The following is a 17,539-nucleotide window of genomic DNA, read 5'->3' on the forward strand; positions in this document are numbered from 1 at the left end:
TATTTAAATAGAAATGGTTACATGTGCTATGAAGGAAGGCAAATAACTAGGCCAGGGTAGTCTTCCCCAAATGACAGGAGAGCTGAGCACTGAGTGGGTGTCAGTCTGGTGGGGGAAGGAGGAGAGCATTCTGGCTCAGGAAACAGCAAGAGTAGCAGCCTCCAAGTGGAAGAAGGAACTGAAACTGTGGCTAGGGCCTCTGAGGATCATTCTTTGGGTTCCTAGCTAGGTGTAAGCATATGTACTGTCTAGAACTTTCTCTGGGGATGCTTTTGACCCAGAAAGGGGTTTTTCTGCTGGTTTCCTTGCCAGCAGTACCATGCACTTGCTCTTTGTGATTCAGATTGGCCTGTGTCCAGGAGGGGAAGGCTGGGCAGACAGGAGGAGCCTGAACCAGGGAGTGGTCTCTGCATTTTTGCATCTCAGCACTACCTGCCTCCAGCTGGACTATCACAGGGGACCATGTTCTTGATTCACAAAACGATTTTTGTTTTTAAGTGAAAAAATATGTCCTCAGGATAGGACATTTTATCAACAAGCCCAGGAAAGTGAAAATAATGAAGTAAAATAAAATTGAAATCCATAAGATAAGTTTTGCTTCATGCTAAATGGCTTGCTTTTGTCAGATAGCTGTTATTTACAGGAAACTTTGCCCATCCACTTTGCTTCAAACTTCTTTAAATCAGTCTTCATTCCTCTCTTCTGCTTCTTTAGTTTTAGAATACATACTGTCTTCTCTAAAGACATATGCTTACAATTTGCAATTTTGCGTCATGCAAAAACACTCTGGAATATGGTTAGTTACTGGAATAACATACCCAGGAAAATCTGGTGATCCCCTGTTTAATGGCTTAGGTTTATATGTCACTGTTCCTTTCACTGCCTTCTTCTCACCTTTTGAGTTTTTGTTTGTTTTCTCTCTTTTATGTCTTTTGTTTTTTTAAGTAGTGGGCACACTGTAACCCTCAAACCTTACTTCATCACATTTTTTGTGCCTTGTGCACAACTGGTCTTCAGAAAAGGAGAGTTGACTGAAGAAGTGATGTTATCTGGCAACTTTTTTGTGTGCATTCTAGCAGGCTGGTCCTGTGATTGGATCCTCATCTACAGGAATAGATTTTTTCCTGAACCACCAAGTAGCTTTCCATGAGTCCCTGAGAACCTCAGGAGGACTGGTTCTTCCTCACCTCTGAGTCCTAGGCTCCTGGCTCACAGTTATGCTCAATAAGTGATTTTTCTTTTTTTAATGATTAACATCATACTGCTGTATGAACAAATCCATTTCTGCAAAATAATATTTCTGGTTGTAATTCTCCCAAAGGCACAGGGAGCAGTACTGACCCTAGAAGCCGGACAGCCCTCAGCAAAGTTCTTCAAATGGTACAGTGAATTCTTTCTGGTCCTCTCAGCTGTCCACATCCACTCTGCTCCCTAGTGTTCTCTCTCCAGTCCTCCCACTCAGGCCTTTATCTTTGACTCCACGCTGCTCTATCTGCCACCATAAAAAGAAGGGTCTCCATCTCTTCTTCACTCAAGGCTCTTGGACTTCCCAAGATGGTACTAAGCCAGGCAGAACCCATGAGTCATGACTGTCATAGCTCCCCGCTAAAGCCCAGACTCTGGCCTCCCCTAGACCCCTCTCTTTCCCCAACACAGCATCAGGGTAAGGAAATAAAGCCCTTCCCTGTGCTCCTCTGCCCCGAGCTCTCGCCGCCCTCCAGTTCTCTGATCAGTGACTTGACTCACTCTTCAGGTGTAAATCAAAAGTGAACTTTTGTATATTTTTGCACACCAGTGGTTGTGCTTTGCACGATCCCTTGGCAGTGTGCATGCTCTTCCTCATCAGCTCGCTTCCTGCATCTTATTGCATTTATTACTTCATGCAATTGATTCTCTTCCATGTTGAATTGTGATCCCCACCTTTTTTGTTTCCCTGATGCCAAGGGCAATAGCTGACTAGCCTGGATCAGAGTTGATTCCCAATGAATAAACATTCAAGGAAGAAAGGGAGGAAGTAAAAGGAGATGAGTGTAGGGGCAAACGAAGAAAAGGAAGAAAAAGGAGCAACCTCTTATTCCTTGTTTTAACCCTGATTGAGGTGCAGATATGTCTAAATGCAAAAAATGGACTAAGATTAAAAGAAGAGAGAATTATGGCATAGGGGAGTTTTGGCCTGGTAGTTTAGGATTACAGGGGCTTGAAGGCTTCCCTCAGGACACTGGAGAGACCATCCTCTATGGAACACAGAGTAATGTGAATTTAGGGACACCAGATTTACTTGCATTGATCCTGACTGGACTGCAATTGACATGAACTTTTGAGGAACAATTTCTAGTGTTCGGTAGACCAACCTAAGTCCAGTACACACAAAGCATTTCATGAGCCTTACAGGATCAGTGAGTTCAAAAGGAGCTACGATGTCTCTGCTGTGCCTCTTTCCAAAGCAATGCCCATTCTGTTTCTTATCACAACATCTGCCCTGGCCAGCTAGCAGCACACTGGGAGGATTCCCTTCCACACAGTGATGACATTCAGCTAAGCCACAGTTCCTTGAACCAGGAGGAAACCCATGTGGTTTGGGGGTTGGGGCGTGGATGAGCAAGCGCAGATTTTTTCCCTTTGGCTTTAAATTGCAACCTCTCTTTTAATTTTCCATTATGCATCAAACACATCCGTGCCAGGACTGGACAAATGTATTCCGTCTGGGAGGATGATCCCAGACAGCTATAAATTAGAGTTTGTGTACAGAGATTCCAAAAATGTGGCCTCATGGTAGGGTGTCCCTGGGACCAGTCACCTCCTCCATAGTCTGCTTGGTGGCTACTGGCTTTGGCCTGGTGCCTCTGTCAATAGATTTTGCTTTGTATTTGGAAACTCCATCAGGTCACTGCAGAGAAGAGAGTGGTAAGGTTGCCTGTCAGATTTTGCTGGGCAACTTGTCCCAGGCAGCCCCCTGGATGCTTCTAGGGATGGCACATGACTGAGGGCAGCACCCTCTTTTCTACACAGCAACACAAGGTCCCAAAACTGGTTTCCTTCCAAGGTAAAGTACAATGAAAGCAGACTCTCACCATTTTTTTTCTGATTAAAAAACTACTATGTAAAGCTTTTCTAAAACTATATTTTTAAGGTTAAAAGAAAGTCACCTATAATCTCTCTTCAATAACAAATATTATAAATACTTTAACATGACTTCTTTCCATGTTTTCAAGCCATGCTACTATTTTTTTAAATGCAGAAATTTTTCAAAGCTGGTTGTGCCTTGTTCCTTTAGCTGCCCCTCACATTATTCAATTAGTGCTTTCCTCTGAGGCTGGAAACTGTTATTCCACATGGGGAGAGTCCAGCTGGTAAAACTGACTCCTCCTCACTAAAGTTGTGCAGTTTCTGAAGAAACCCCAGGGAGGAGGGAATTGGCCCTGGGGGACAGAAGGTGAAGGGGGATAAAGTTTTGATATAAACCCAGCCAGATAGCACCAGGTCCTTTGCAAGCTGCCCACAAGATAAAGGAACCCGTATACAAAGGTCTCTGGTGTAACCCTGACTTTGATTTTTCCCTGTTAAACCTCTGCCTCTGTGATTTTCATCCTCTATCCTCATGTCACCAGCACCCGGGTGTGCTTTTCTCTGTTCCTGCAGGGGTAGACTCCGAATTGCTTGTCTGGTGATAAGCTGGGGCAGCCCAACAGAGACTGGACAGGGTGGCAGAAGCTGGAGGCTATTTTTACATTTCTGCTTATTTTCCCATCATGCCTTGTGCCCAGAAGGTGCCCAGTAAATATGTGTTGATTGATTGATACAGTGAAATTTGAGAACACCGGGGCAGGAGCCTGCAGCAGTGACAGTCCTGCAGTGGCAGAAAAGGCTCTGGCTTTAATGTTGAGCCCCACAGCAACCTTCAGAGGCGGGGGAGGGAGCGGGTGATGACTCTACCAGCTGCCAGCCTGCCCAGCCACCGCCTGCGCCAACCACCCAGCCTCTCCATGAGCCACACAGCACAGACCACGCTGTTTCAGAAAATTATTTTTTCCTCTCTCACTTTCCATGGAAACTCAAAATAGTTACCAAAAAAAAAAGCCAGGTTCCCTACCTCATTCCCAGGCAGGGGCCTGGTAGTGACCACCACACAGGACTGCGGAAGAGAGGGTTACAGAAGCCCTGAAAGGACATTCTAATTGGAGAGTGCACATCATGAGGTGTGGGTGGGTTTGAAGCTTGGTGCATTTTCTTCTAACTTAGAAAAGTGAGTTCCCCCAGGTCTTGGAGTTCATCTTGCTCTTGGTGACCTGACACCTGAGACCGGGTCACCTCTCACTGTGGTGTGGGTGATGAGGTCCAACAAACCAGCAAAGAACAATATGACAGGGAGCAGATGCTTCCAGGGGGACATTATTAGAACAGTGTTTCTGAGATGTCCCTCCTACCATGTGCGCCCCATAACCACTGGGAAGCCAGGCGCCAAGGACTGCCCTGCACTGGGAATCAGCAGAGACTAGTTCGCTCATCATTTCCAGGCCCTGAGGGGCTTGAGCACATGTTTCCACCTCTCTGAGCCCCGCTTTCCTCCATTATAAGAGGTGAAGGGTGGACTAGGTGATGTCAAAAGGGGTGACCCCTTGTCTGCGCCTGCACCTGCTGGTGTGTCTGCACACACCCTCTCCCCTTCCATTGTAAATGCGATGTCATTTGCCCTGCAGCTGGCCGGGTCAGCCGTCATTGCTTTTGGACTATGGTTTCGATTTGGAGGCACCATAAAGGATTTGTCGTCGGAGGACAAGTCCCCAGAGTATTTCTACATGGGTGAGTGACTTCAGCTTCCCTAAGCTTTAGCTCAGTTAGGGTAGCCTAGAGACTTAGAGCCTATGCTTGGGTTTTGATGGGAAAGGGGGGCGTGGAGGGGCAGGGAAGAGACAGGAGCCAACACCAGAGACCCTGTGCTCCTCCAGGCCCTCTGTGACGTGCACAGGGAAGACAGGTAGATGGGACCTTGCTTCAGCTTCTCCCTCAAATGACCATTCCTCCACTCTCCAAAGTGAAGGAAGGCCAGTGCAGCAAGATTGACCTGTTGGGTAAAAGAAAAGAAATCTCAAGGAAATGTAATGAGAATTCATTTCAAAGAGTTAGAAAATTTCCTTTGCCCCTGAGGAAAATGGGTAAGTCTGTTATTCACTAGTCCATCCAGGGTGACATGGTGCCCCTACAGAGTCAGGATTTTATTTTGTGATTTTTGTATTTCAAATTGCATGGGAGGAGAGTGTAAATCAAAATGAAGAGAGACATTCAAGGTTTGGAGGTGCTAATTCCAGTCCCACCATGACTAGGGACTGCGGAGAGGAGGGGAGGAAGAAGGGAAGGGATGGAGGGAGGGAATGGGAGGCAGAGGACAAGAGGACTAGCCCTGGAGGAGAGGCATCAGTGAGAGGGTCAGTAGTTCCGCCTTCTGCCAGCAGTAGGAAGGGGATGAGGAGTCTGGGGTGGGGTACAACCTCCAACAGAGACAATGAGAAGACAGGACTACACACTGTGGCCATGCACTTAGTTCCCTGTTTCCAGCCTCTGCTGGAGCCATTTCCCATTCTCCAGCTAAGTGGACATGGACTCTAGATTTCAAAAAGTCCAAGCCCATTGTCAGTGTAATTAACCCCCATCACTGACTGACTGTTTTAAGAACCCCACCAACCACAGAGTAAACTTGGATTGCTTTTTGTGACATCTATGCCTGGGGAGAGGGAGGAGACTGTACAGGTCATTGGCTCCACAGCCTCAGAAGAGTAGAATCTCTTTCCCTGAATCTCTTTCCAGAGAGAAAGAGCCCAGGCCCCACTTAGAGCCATGGGTGTCCTTATGAAGGACAAATCATGGCTGGGCCACCTCCTCAACCAAACACCTTCCACACACAAAATCCTCCTGTGAGGAGAGCAGCCATATTAATTATGATACTTACAAAGAAAAGTAGCAGAAAATCTACTAAAGAGGAATAATAATAAGACCATTCTACATTTCATGAAATCTTACATGTAGTTTCATTTTGTTTTATTTTTTGGTAAAACACCCAATAACTTTAGGTTACATTATGAAAAAAAATGCTGCCAATTTAATTATCATATACTATAAAAGATGAATCCTAATCTCAGAATTGATAAATGCTTTAAAAAAAAACTAAAAAATTGATGAAATGTGGTTAAAGAAGTCTGGAGATGGGGAATTTCCAGAATTAGTTCAGGGTTCAGCAAAGTCATCGAGGACCCAGGTCCTTTTCTTCTCTCCATTCTGCCATCCTCTGCACATCCTCAGATATTGCCTTGTGATTCCAAGATAGCTGCAGTGGCTCCAAACATTGTATCCTCAGACAACAACGTCCAAACAAGAAAAACAAAAGCAATTTTCACTTCATATGGCCCTTTTTAGGAATAAATGAAATCATTTTCAGGAGTCTCCTGAAAAGCACATTTCCCCTTGCATCTTATTGGCCAGATTTATACTGTATCTATGCCTAAACCAATCATGGCCAAGAAAAGAATTACTGTGACTGGCTCTCTGATTGATTGATATTCATGTCTGGGCCTGGAGCAGGGCCCAGGTTCCCCAGAAGGCTTCTGACACTTGGACGAGATTGGCATTTTGTGGCAAGGAAAAAGCAAAGGAATCTGCTGAAGACTTAACCCTAAAATGCTCTTTTCTATCCACACAACTCTCAGGTGGTACACACACTTCCGTCAAAGCTAGCAAACATATACTTCAAATATTCTTCCTTAAGGGACTCCTGGCTCTGAAAACTTCTCAAGAAGCATTTTGCTATTCCAGAGAAGCCCTCAAGTGTTCCAAGGACAAGCTTAACCCACCCTTGTTCTGTCGCCTTCAATAATTGGTGAGCCCTTGATTAGGGTCACCAGGATCAAGCAGAGGACAGAGTGGGGAAGAAATGAATTTTCCCTCACTGTTTTAGTAGCCTTTGTGCTACTGTGAGAAATATATCTGACAAGTACAACTTAGAGGAGGAAAAGTTTATTTTGGCTCACAGTTTCAAAAATTTAGTTCATGGTCAGCTGACTCTATGGCTTGGGGCCCAAGATGAGGCAGAACATCATGGCAGAAGGGCTTGGCAGAGAAAGCAGCTCAGAATATGACAGCCAGGAAGCAGAGAGACCGCTGCTCAACAGGGACAAAGTGTAAACCCCAAAGGCACACCCCTAGTGATCTACTTCCTCCATCCACACCCTCCCTGCCTTCAGTTACCACACAGTTAATCCATTCATGTGAATTAATCTACTGATTAGTTTATATCTCTCATAATCTAATTTCACCTCTGAACATTCCTGCATTGTCTCACACGTGAGCTTTTGAGGGACACCTCATATCTAAACCATAACACTCATGTTGCTGATATTCTAGAAGCTACCAATTGCATAGCATTCCCCACAATTTTGGGAATTCAGTTTTAACAAAATTCCACTTAATCTCATGTTAAATAGGCTTCTTGCCTCTCCAGACATAGGGAGAGGAAGTCGTCAATAATCAAGAGCAAATAACAGTCACAAGCATATGGTAGACGCTGCATGAGTGGTACCTAACCACTGAATCTAGGAGAGAGAGCACAGGCTGGTGGGAAACCCCAGGTGGAGGCTGCTCCCGTGAGGCTCCCAAGGACAGGTAGTTTGGGATAGATTGAGTTAGGGAAGGCTTTTTATTCATGGCTCTGAATTGGGATTTGGCAAAACAGAGCAGGCAGCCACCATCTTTTACCTCATCTATGGGGAATATGGCTGATTGTTCAGGGCAATGGGGAGGAGTTCACCCTTAGTTAGAAGGAACACTTGAGAAGACACCAACCAGTTCAGTTCCATTCACAAAGTCTCCTTCCAGTTGTTTGGCAATAATTAAATGCCAGCTACCCACTCACCTTCACTGCCAAGTTTGCAGGTAAAGGATTTCAAGCTCTAAAATGTACTTTAAGATAAAACTGTACATTTTTTAGCAACAGTAAAGAAATGTACTTCTTCTGGACATTTTTAGCAATAGTGAAGAAACCCCATTTTAAAAGACCATGTACTATATCCCTCTCAATGATAAATATCTATTTATTTTTTTAAAATCTTTCCATGATTATTTTAATTTTTTGGATTTGACTAAATGTTTGGTTTTATGTGAACATAGTTATGTTTTCCAGTAATCTGTATTCCCATTTTTTTGTAGATTCCTTCATTTGAGAAAAAAATATAACCTAAATATAATCCTCCAGCCAACATTATAGGCTCAGAAGCTGGGCATCACACACAAAAATATAAGAATGCTATAACTGCCTCCACATGACTTGCAGTGTATTTGGAAAAGACTCATAGTCTTAACAACTTAAATTTAAGTTAGTGTGTTACTAGGTACTGACTAAGTAGTATTTGCAGTGGGAGCATCAAAGGTCATTGTAAACTGGTAAAGCAAAAAGGATTTGAGTTAGAGTTTGAAAACTAGACTGGAGAGGAGGAAGGATGGGGACTGCAAAGGCTGAGGGTCAAGAACACACAAGGTTTGTGTCCAGGCCAGCGATGAGCAAGCCCAGACTGCAGGAAGGCTCTTTCAGGAGTGAGGAGTGGGGCATGGTGGGAAGGAAGATTACTTACTTGGAGAGGGAAGGAAAACAGGTATAAAGGGCCTTGAATGTCATGGTTAATTTGGTAAGCAATAGATAATATGGGGCTTGGCACCTGGTGGGACCTGCACTGCAATCTAAAGGAATTGTTCTGGCAACAGAGGAATAAGAGGGGAGGCACAAAACAAACAAACAAAAAAGGTAGGTTATTGATATAGTCAGGCTTGAAGAAATAAGGGTATAACCCATAGTGGTTGCAATGAGAATTATAAAGAAAAACAGAAAGATAAGAAACATTGTCCACAACGAAACCTAACTAATCAAACTCAGGAACAGAAGGATTCCAAATGGCACAAGATATCAGTGATAGAAAGAGCCAAGCCTGGCAGTGATGATTCATGATTTTTAGGTGAGTTACTGAAGACAGATGCCTCTGTGCAATCAGCGAGGGAATGGAAGTCAGCCCCCAAGTAGCCTCTCTGTATTGCTCCAGAAACAAAGTACTACAGCAATTTCACAGGTACAGATTTGGATTCAACATAAGAAAAATCTTTTTAATGATAGGATAACTCAAAAAAGTTGAACAGACTCCCACAGAAGAAAATGAACTGTCCTTTATGTTGGTATTTTACCACTACTGTGACAAAAATCAGAATTGGGTGTTTTACTACTTCAGGAGATTTTTGTGTTAAGCAGAAGGGTGAACTCGCTCTACAAAACGTTCCTGATTCTGCTTTCTAACCTAAACCAGAGCAGTTTGCATACTGCCTGAGATATGAGAGAGCTATCAGGTCATATCTACATGGGCTTATCTGACTAGACTCTTTGTCAAGTCACAGAGACCTCCTCCAATTGACTTGAGTAAAATAGAAATTTTACTCATAAAACATATGTCCAGGATTAGTACTGGTCCCAAGGACTGAGATGGTGTACAGAATCCAGCCTGTGGCCACATGTTGGCTGTTTCCCTCTGGCAACACTCTTAGGCAGCTTCCTCTGCACATGATAAAATGGCTGCCAGTGGCTCTAGGCTCCAACTCCAGAGTAACCCCAGTAGAAGAACACACTTCTTTTATTCCATAAGTTCCACCTGAAGTCCCCAACCTAACCTCACTGACCATATTGGGTGTAGTACACATCCCCAAACCAGTCATTATGGCCAGCTGTTGGCATAAGCCTGGGCTTCATGCCCACCTTGAAGCTTGGGGTGAGTTGGCACTCTCAAGCCTCATGGATTGAGAATAGAGGAGATTCATTTATCTAAGTAGAGAAAAGGAACTGGATTCTTGGCAAGGAAAATAGTGCAAAAGTGGATTCTGAATGCTTCTTGTTTGTCCTTGGGGTGCAGGCCTTGGATGTGGGTTTACCTACCCTGATTTTTCCTCTAGGTCATCCTGGAGCAGCTGGTGGTGAGGATGCTCACAGTCAGTGCTCAGAGGTTGGGGAAGTAGGTCATCATAGAAACTTAGCACTAGGCAGAATAAAGAAACTGGGGACCAGAGGGTTAAACAGCAGGGGCTGGCAGTCAGTCATGGTTTCCCAGCTCTTCCTGGTGGAACTCAACACAAATCCCAAGTCTGCAGACACCTAGGCTTATGCTTGCTCATTTTTGCCTCCCTGGATGGTGTCAATGAAAAACACTTGTGAAGTTGGGACCTTTTCTCTACTTCAGATATTTCTTATAAATAAGAAGAGCTATATACATGTTTGTAGAAATTGATATTTTTCTCAATAATTTTCCAAATAAAAACAATACCTTCTCTCTAGCAACAAAACAAGAAGAAATATATACCAGGGTACCATTTATGCTACCTCATAGTATACAATATGAGGTAAAAAGAATTTAAAAAAGAAACAGACCCAGTTTGGGGGTTTTATCTACTGGGTTTTTTCCCCCTTTTTTTGCAGAATAGGTTCCAAAGCAATCAGCTCCTTAAACTCTTATGACCCCTTTGCTAAAGAGTATTCTAAACAGACATGGCACATTCAAGTGGTTCTTCAAGAAACAAGTCTTTAGATGGACTCAGTGGCATATACCTATAGCCCCAGCTACTTGTGAAGCTAAGGCAGAGGATCACAAGTTCAAGGCTAGCCTCAGCAATCTTGCAAGACCCCATCTCAAGGAAAAAAAAAAAGAGAGAGAGAGAGAGAGAGAACTACACTTCCAGCCTCGAGTCCTGCTCTGAAAAGGACCCTGGGGAAGGTATGTTGTTTAACTCCCTGCTTCTGGGCAGATGGCTGTTAAGCTTTGGTAGAACTGTCCCATCTTCAGCTTTTCTTTCTGACATCCTTGGTAATGGAGTTTCCCTTCCTGCGGTAAAGATCCAGATACCACTTCCAAGCCTGGAAGAGTGACAGATCCTAGGCCAAGACAGGAGGACCCAGCTGTGGAAATGAGGACAGTAGGAGAGGATAGTCAGACTGACTGCCGCCTGCTGAGATCTCTTGAGGCCCTCTGGGGCCAGACTGAGGCTGGGAGTCTGATCCATGGTATCCCTGGATTGCTGAGGTGAGGGAGGGAAATCCTGGCAAAAGAGGACCTGGCAGTAAGAAGCCTTGGGTTACTAGGGATTCCGAGACCTTCTCCCTTCTAGCCTCTTTCAGTGAACTCTTAGGAGAAGACCCCCATCTTCCAATTTCCAACAACCTGCCCTTGATATGTCCTGTTGCAGTCCCTCTCTGGCCTGCCTTTTGGACAGACAGACACTCCAGGGTCTTCTTTCTAGGAGTGCAGAGTGGGGAGAGATCCCCTCAGCCCTCAGGAGGCTGGAGGGCCCGTGTTCTGGAGCGCATGAGGTCATGTCTGCAAGCAGAGGATGTGAGCAGCTTTCTCCATGGAAGGGTTGCCCACACAAACAGGAGCCACTTGGCTCTCCAGGGTCACAGCCTGGCTGCAGCTGTCTCTCCCTGTCGAATTCAGAGTCCTGGAGCCTGGCTTTGATTGTGGCTGGAGGTTATGTGTAAGGAAAGTGTTCCAGTGCTGAACATTAAGGGCTGGCTTGCCTTTTTAAAAACTCTGACTCATTCTGGTAATATTTTTTAACTTCTTGGTTTTCATTTGTACCTGACAGTCTCGGTAGCTGGATAACAGAGAGGTGCTATAGTTTATAGCATTGAGATCCTTTCTCCATAGTACTTAACAACAAGTTGGAATAGATAATCATTTTCATATTGAAGATAACAAAACCGAAGAACAAGAGAACTTACCTACAGGCAAGGATGCCAGCCCTGTTCTTTCAGAGGAAAATTCAGGAATCATCAATTCTAGACACCTCAAGTACTTTTCTCAAGAAAAATGCTTCTTCCATTTTTTAAAAAAAATTTTAGTGGTCAATGGACATTTATTTTATTTATTTTCTATATGTGGTGCTGAGAATTGAACCCAGTGCCTCTCACATGTTACACAAGTGCTCTACCACTGAGCTACAACCCTAGCCCCCTGCTTCTTCCATTTTTAAATGACCATATTTCTAGCTAAGAGAGTCACTGTTCTTCTGGGTTCCTATTGAAAGTGTGGCAGTTAAGGGTTTGTACCTTGGCTCAGTTCCAGTTTAACCCCTCATTAGCAATGCAGTCTTAGGAAAAGTACTTAATTCTCTGTGTCTCCTAGTACTCCTCCGTGAAATTTGAACATGCTTAAGTGCCGTCCCTGTTTCCAAGTGAGTCCTCGGTACATGCTGGCTTTTGCTACTACTGTCACAGGGGCACGCCGAGGAAGGGTTTGTCTGCAATGCATGATGACACAGGAGAATAGGAAGAAGAGATAAAGGAGAGACTAGTTGATAGCATTGAACTGCTCAGCCTGCAGGTTTTTGAGATGATGTCTGTCAAGTTAACAGTATAGATGCCACTCAGAGCAGGCTGGCCACCAGGAAGTGGTACTTACTACCAATAGTGTTGAGTGACTGCTTGACTGAGACATGTTAAGCACTGAGAATAAAACTCAGTAGCTGATAGCTACTGGTGTTATTTAGAGAGCACTAAGTCCTCCCTTTCCCATGAACAAAGTCCCGTCTAACACTCTGGATATTTATTTAAAGCCAGCCTTCCAAAACTGTAGGTTCTATAGATTCAGCCAACCACGGATCAAAAAGATTCTGAAAAAAAAAAAATCTACATATTGAATATGTAGATACTTTTCTTGTCATTATTCCCTAAACAATACAGTATAACAACTATTTATATAGCCTTTACATTGTATTAAATACTATAAGTAATCTAGAAATGATTTAAAGCATATGGGAGATTATATGCAAATATTACACCATTTTACATAAGGGACTTTGATATCGAAGGAGGTCCTGGAAACAACCCCCCAGGGATACTGAGGGCTATTGGAATTATATGCATTCAGGAGAAGCTGAGAAGGAGAGAGAGTTTTTATGCAGAAGCATAAAATATTTTTTAGATGAAAAATGGTCATTAGCAAGTTATGTGAAACTATCTGCTGCCAAAAGACACTGAAGTTGATGATTATGCCAATATCCAGTCCCTACAAAGAGAGGGCCATTTTAAAATGAGTTTATGCCAACAGGACTTTATGAAACCTTCCCCTTTCTGTGTTAACTGAAGTGATGCTACTTGCTTTAAAAGAAGTATCCAAAATCTGAGAAAGAAGCAATAGAATTGTCAGGGAGAAAGATGTTCAGAAAAAGCTCTTGTTGGAAGCATGTCACTAGAGATCACTGGCATCACAACACCCAGCTATTAGTGATAAGAATGAAATTTCAAAGTGTGTGTGTGTGTGTGTGTGTGTGTGTGTGTGTGTGTGTTCTCCAAGTGTTTTCTCTTTTTAAATCAAGAGAAATAGGGCTTGGAAAGCATGAGGGATTTGGGAAATAGGTCATGCGTCTGTCACACGTGCTGTGGGAAGAAGAGGGCTCTGTAGAAACCATCTTGGAATTAAAATATGCTGCAAATTAACGTATTCATCCAGCAGCTATTTTTTGAGGAGGAGGCCATAGAAAGATAAGGTATCCTTGGAAGTCATAGGTGGCCTTATGTTGTGCAGAATATTACAACCAGATTTGGAACAGAATTCAGAAGGCCCAAGAAATCTTGCCACTTGCAGGGTTTCTTCTGATTTCCCTCCAGCTCCACAAGCAGTGCTCACTGGGAAGGGGGAGTCACAACAATGCACTCCTATGTGAGTAGAGGCTGACTGGAAAGAGGCCTCAGGAGTGGGAGGTTCTAGGGCAGTTGCAGGTTGGTTTTGCTGTGAGTTCTGAGATTCTCAGAGCCTAAGCATGGACTACTGTTGGAGTCAGCATATGGGGTTTTTTGGTAACAGAGATTGAACCCAGGAGCACTTAATCGCGGAGTCACATTCCCAGCCCTTTTCATTTTTTATTTTGAGACAGGATCTCACTAAGTTGCTTAGGGCCTCACTTAATTGCTGAGGCTAGCCTTGAACTTGTAATCCTCCTGCCTCGGCCTCCCCAGCTGCAGGAATTACTGACATGCACCACCACACCTGGCCAAACTATGTTCTCGGAGAGCTCATTGTTTTATAAACATAAGGATCACTGCCAGAGAGATCAAGCTGTCTGTGTACAGTGTGGAGCAACTCTTCCTCCTCAGACCTTGGGCCTCTGCCCACTGAGCCCCAGCCTCTGTAGGAGCACCCTTCTTTCCTACATTCCAGAAGACTCCACTCTCATTTGCCTGACCTTGGAGAGTCTGGCCCTACGGTGGCTTCTTGGATATTTGCTGAGATGGGTTCCTAAGCAAAGATGGGAGATAAGGCAGCCCAGTTCAGCACTTCCAAACTGACTTACTCTCTTGATCCACTTCAAATATTTAGCATATTCTAGATAGAATGAATAAGGTTTGTTCGTAGAGTTACAATCTACAGAGAGATAAATACGGGAATCTGCAAAGGCCCAAATGAGAAAAGAGCAAGGCAGGGTCAGACCACAGTGATTTCCATATGGCTGGAGTGCAGGATGGATGAGGATTTAGGAGGGCTGGTCCTTAGGCTGTGACTCCATGCAGAGTCTGCAGATGGTCATGTTGCAGTTGTAGCAGTAACAATGGGGGGAACATTTTAAGCAAGAAATCAATAGAGTAAGATGGTCCACCTGTGATACATTCTGGGAGGGAATTGAATATGGTGTCACTGCTGCTGCCCTTCATTCAACCCGTTTCCCTGAGAAGTATGGGGTGGGAAGTCAGGGCTCCAGGCCTACAGCATCCCGTTCTGCTGATCCTCATTTTTAAAACGAATGCTCGTCTTACCTAACCAGGTTGTTTTGAGGAAGCATGAGATGACTGAAGTGAAATTGCTTTGAAAAATGAAAACATTATTAAAAACAATAAGGTTTTTAGGCAATGCAGCCAACAGTACCATTATTTGTAATATGCTATCATTTCCCTTGTTAACACGTCCACTCCCCATTAAATATCCTTTAGAGAAAAGAGAACAGGAGGAAGTGGCAGAACTGGAGCAGCAGGAAGCTTGAACCTCCCTCAGGACTGCAGAGTAGCCAGCCCTGAGAAGGACCCTGAGTAAGGCGGGGCGGGGCAGTGCAGGAAGCAGAGCAGCATGGCCTGCGGCTCCATCCGAGTCTGTGAACAGATAGGCCTGCCCACAAACCACTTTCAGCAATGCGGAGGAGCCCAGGAAGCGCCTGAATGGCAGGCTCAGGGGTTCCCCACCGAGGCGTGACACCAGCCCCCTGCCTCCGGTAAATGGGAGTGGTTTCTAGGTGACTCATCTGAGTAAAATGCAGAAAAGAAAATAGAGGCTATTAGGATTATTCCAAGTAAGCCAAGTACCAGGTCTCATTGTGTTCCACCTTATCTCAGGATCAGAGAAGGAAATCAGGGAAGGCTTGGCTGAAGTTCTCTCAGAGAGCATGTCTGCCCTTTTCTTTCCCTGTGCGAACAACTCTCCTGGAGTTTGACTTAGGTAGGAAGTAGAGTCACCACCCAAATTAAAGTTGCTGCTCTTGCTAGAGAGGCAGGATGGAGTCCTGGCAAGGAGCTGGCTTTCAAGGCCCACTCTGCCAAATAACTAGCTCTGTGAGTTTGGGCAAATGGCTTAATCTTTGGGGGCCCAGGACTCTTTGACTAAAGAATGGAGGTAATAAGAGTTCTGCTTCACAGGGCTGCCCTGAAGGTTACATTTATAAATCAACACTAGGTTTAGATCAGTACCAGAAAAAATGAGCCCTCATAGGTGTAGCCAATGTCGTATTAATAATATTGTTGTGTATGACCTTGTCTCTCACCCTCGTTGGCTGTTTTTATCAAACAACCTCCTTTGCCCAATGTCTACAGTATTACCCACAATGGAGAAAATTCACATAAAACCTATATTTTATTGCTGTGTCCTCTGCTCCTGTCCTTGACCAAAAGCCCCCTCTGTGCCTGAGCAGCTCCCACTCAGTGCCTGGGCAGCTGCTCTTCCCTCCCAAACACTGGGCTTTAGACCCTCAGTTGGAGACAGCCATCAAGTCTCTAGTGCAAGAGGCCCAGGGGCTCAGGAGATTGGCCTTGGTTGTGTCCCAGCCCTAGCACCAGCTCCTGACCATGGTGTCAGGGATCTCTTGTGGATGGTAGAACTCTCCTTGTTGCTGAAAGTTCCGTCCTTGTTCCCGATGCCAATCCAATAACAAAAACACAGTTTTGGAGAAAAAGGAAGAAGGTGGTTTATTGCTTTGCTAGCAAAGAAGACATACAGGGGACTCCTGTCCTAGAGGCTGTGATTCTGCCCCTCAGCAGGAACTGGGGGCTTTTAAAAAGGTAACTCAAAGGCTACATTCCATGTACTCTCTGTTGGAGTTATAATTCACTTGTTAATTTGGGAGAGTCATTTCTGAGATCTTCTGGTGCCATCCCCAAAGTCTGCACTACTTCATTCCTGTGGTGGGTATGTGCTCAAGGACAGATAACTCTGCTTAGGATGGGGAAGAAAGGTAATCCTGTTTCCCCTGAGATTAGGGATGGGGAGAGATGAGGGAGAAGCAGGGAGAGAGGAAGAGAAAGAAACATGTCCTTTTAAAACATAAGCTGTAGTGGCAGAGCAGCAAGGGCTTTATTCAAAGCAAAAAGTGGACCATGTTATATCCTGTGCAGAGGTTTAGGAATCTGAAGTGCAGTACCTGGCCTGAAGAGGCATGTTGTGATGATCCAGGATGTGAGCTCTGGGAGTTGGGCAGCTGTGGCTTCCACCCCTTGCTGGCTGTGTGCCCTTGAGCAAGTTCCTTTACCTCCTTAACGTGGGCTTTTTTCTATGAACTGGGGGTAACAGTTGAAGGATATGGAAAATGACAACACCCAAGACAGTGTGACCCAGGAGGAGGAAGGGAAGAAGAAGGCAAACATTCATCCCTTCCCAATGACAATGGGTGCTGAAGGGAGGAGGTGGACACTGAGCGCTGGGCCCTGGACTTTCACCCTTTCCCATTGCCAATAAGTCCTGGAAGGAGAAAAGCAAATGGTAAAGCTCTGGGTAACAGTGGATCCCGGAGGAGGGGAGATAAACAATGAACAACAGGCTCTGAGCTTTCAACAATAAGTTTTGGGCTTTTTACAACTTTTTTCTTGACTGCCCAAACTGACACGTTCTGCTTCAGTCCCCAATGACTAAGCCACCCTCATTGTAAACTATAAAACACAGACCCCTTCTGTAACCGGGGGCCATTTTCTACCTAGAAAGTGAGCCCCTCCAATGCTTGACTCCGCTGCTGAATGAAAGGCAGTGCTGACCCATGAAGTCTGCTCCTGTCCTGGTTATTTGTGCTTTCATTATGGTGCCGAAACTGTTTTGGATATTTTTGTTTACAACAGTAACCTCTATCTCAGAGGATCACAGCATACTGCCAAGGCACATGGCCTGCTCAGCAAGTATTCAGCAAGTGTTGCTCATTACAGTATTGACAACCAAATACTCTGGGGTGCCTGGAATCTGGAGCCCAGTTTGTGGTGGGGAGGTCATTCTGTTTGCTCTGG

At 44.7% G+C, this 17,539-nt stretch overlaps 1 protein-coding gene across 4 annotated transcripts in view; it reads left to right on the forward strand.

Annotated features, from left to right (window-relative positions):
- Window positions 1–17,539, forward strand: part of Tspan2 (tetraspanin 2) — a 41,996-nt gene that overhangs the window by 10,650 nt on the left and 13,807 nt on the right. For all 4 annotated transcript variants that reach the window (XM_047521597.1, XM_047521606.1, XM_047521615.1 and 1 more), the window contains exon 2: window positions 4,698–4,800. In XM_047521597.1, coding sequence (XP_047377553.1) covers window positions 4,698–4,800 — 103 coding nt within the window. The remainder of the gene's footprint in view (window positions 1–4,697; window positions 4,801–17,539) is intronic.

Source organism: Sciurus carolinensis, chromosome 1, assembly GCF_902686445.1.
Source record: "Sciurus carolinensis chromosome 1, mSciCar1.2, whole genome shotgun sequence".
NCBI lineage: Eukaryota > Metazoa > Chordata > Mammalia > Rodentia > Sciuridae > Sciurus > Sciurus carolinensis.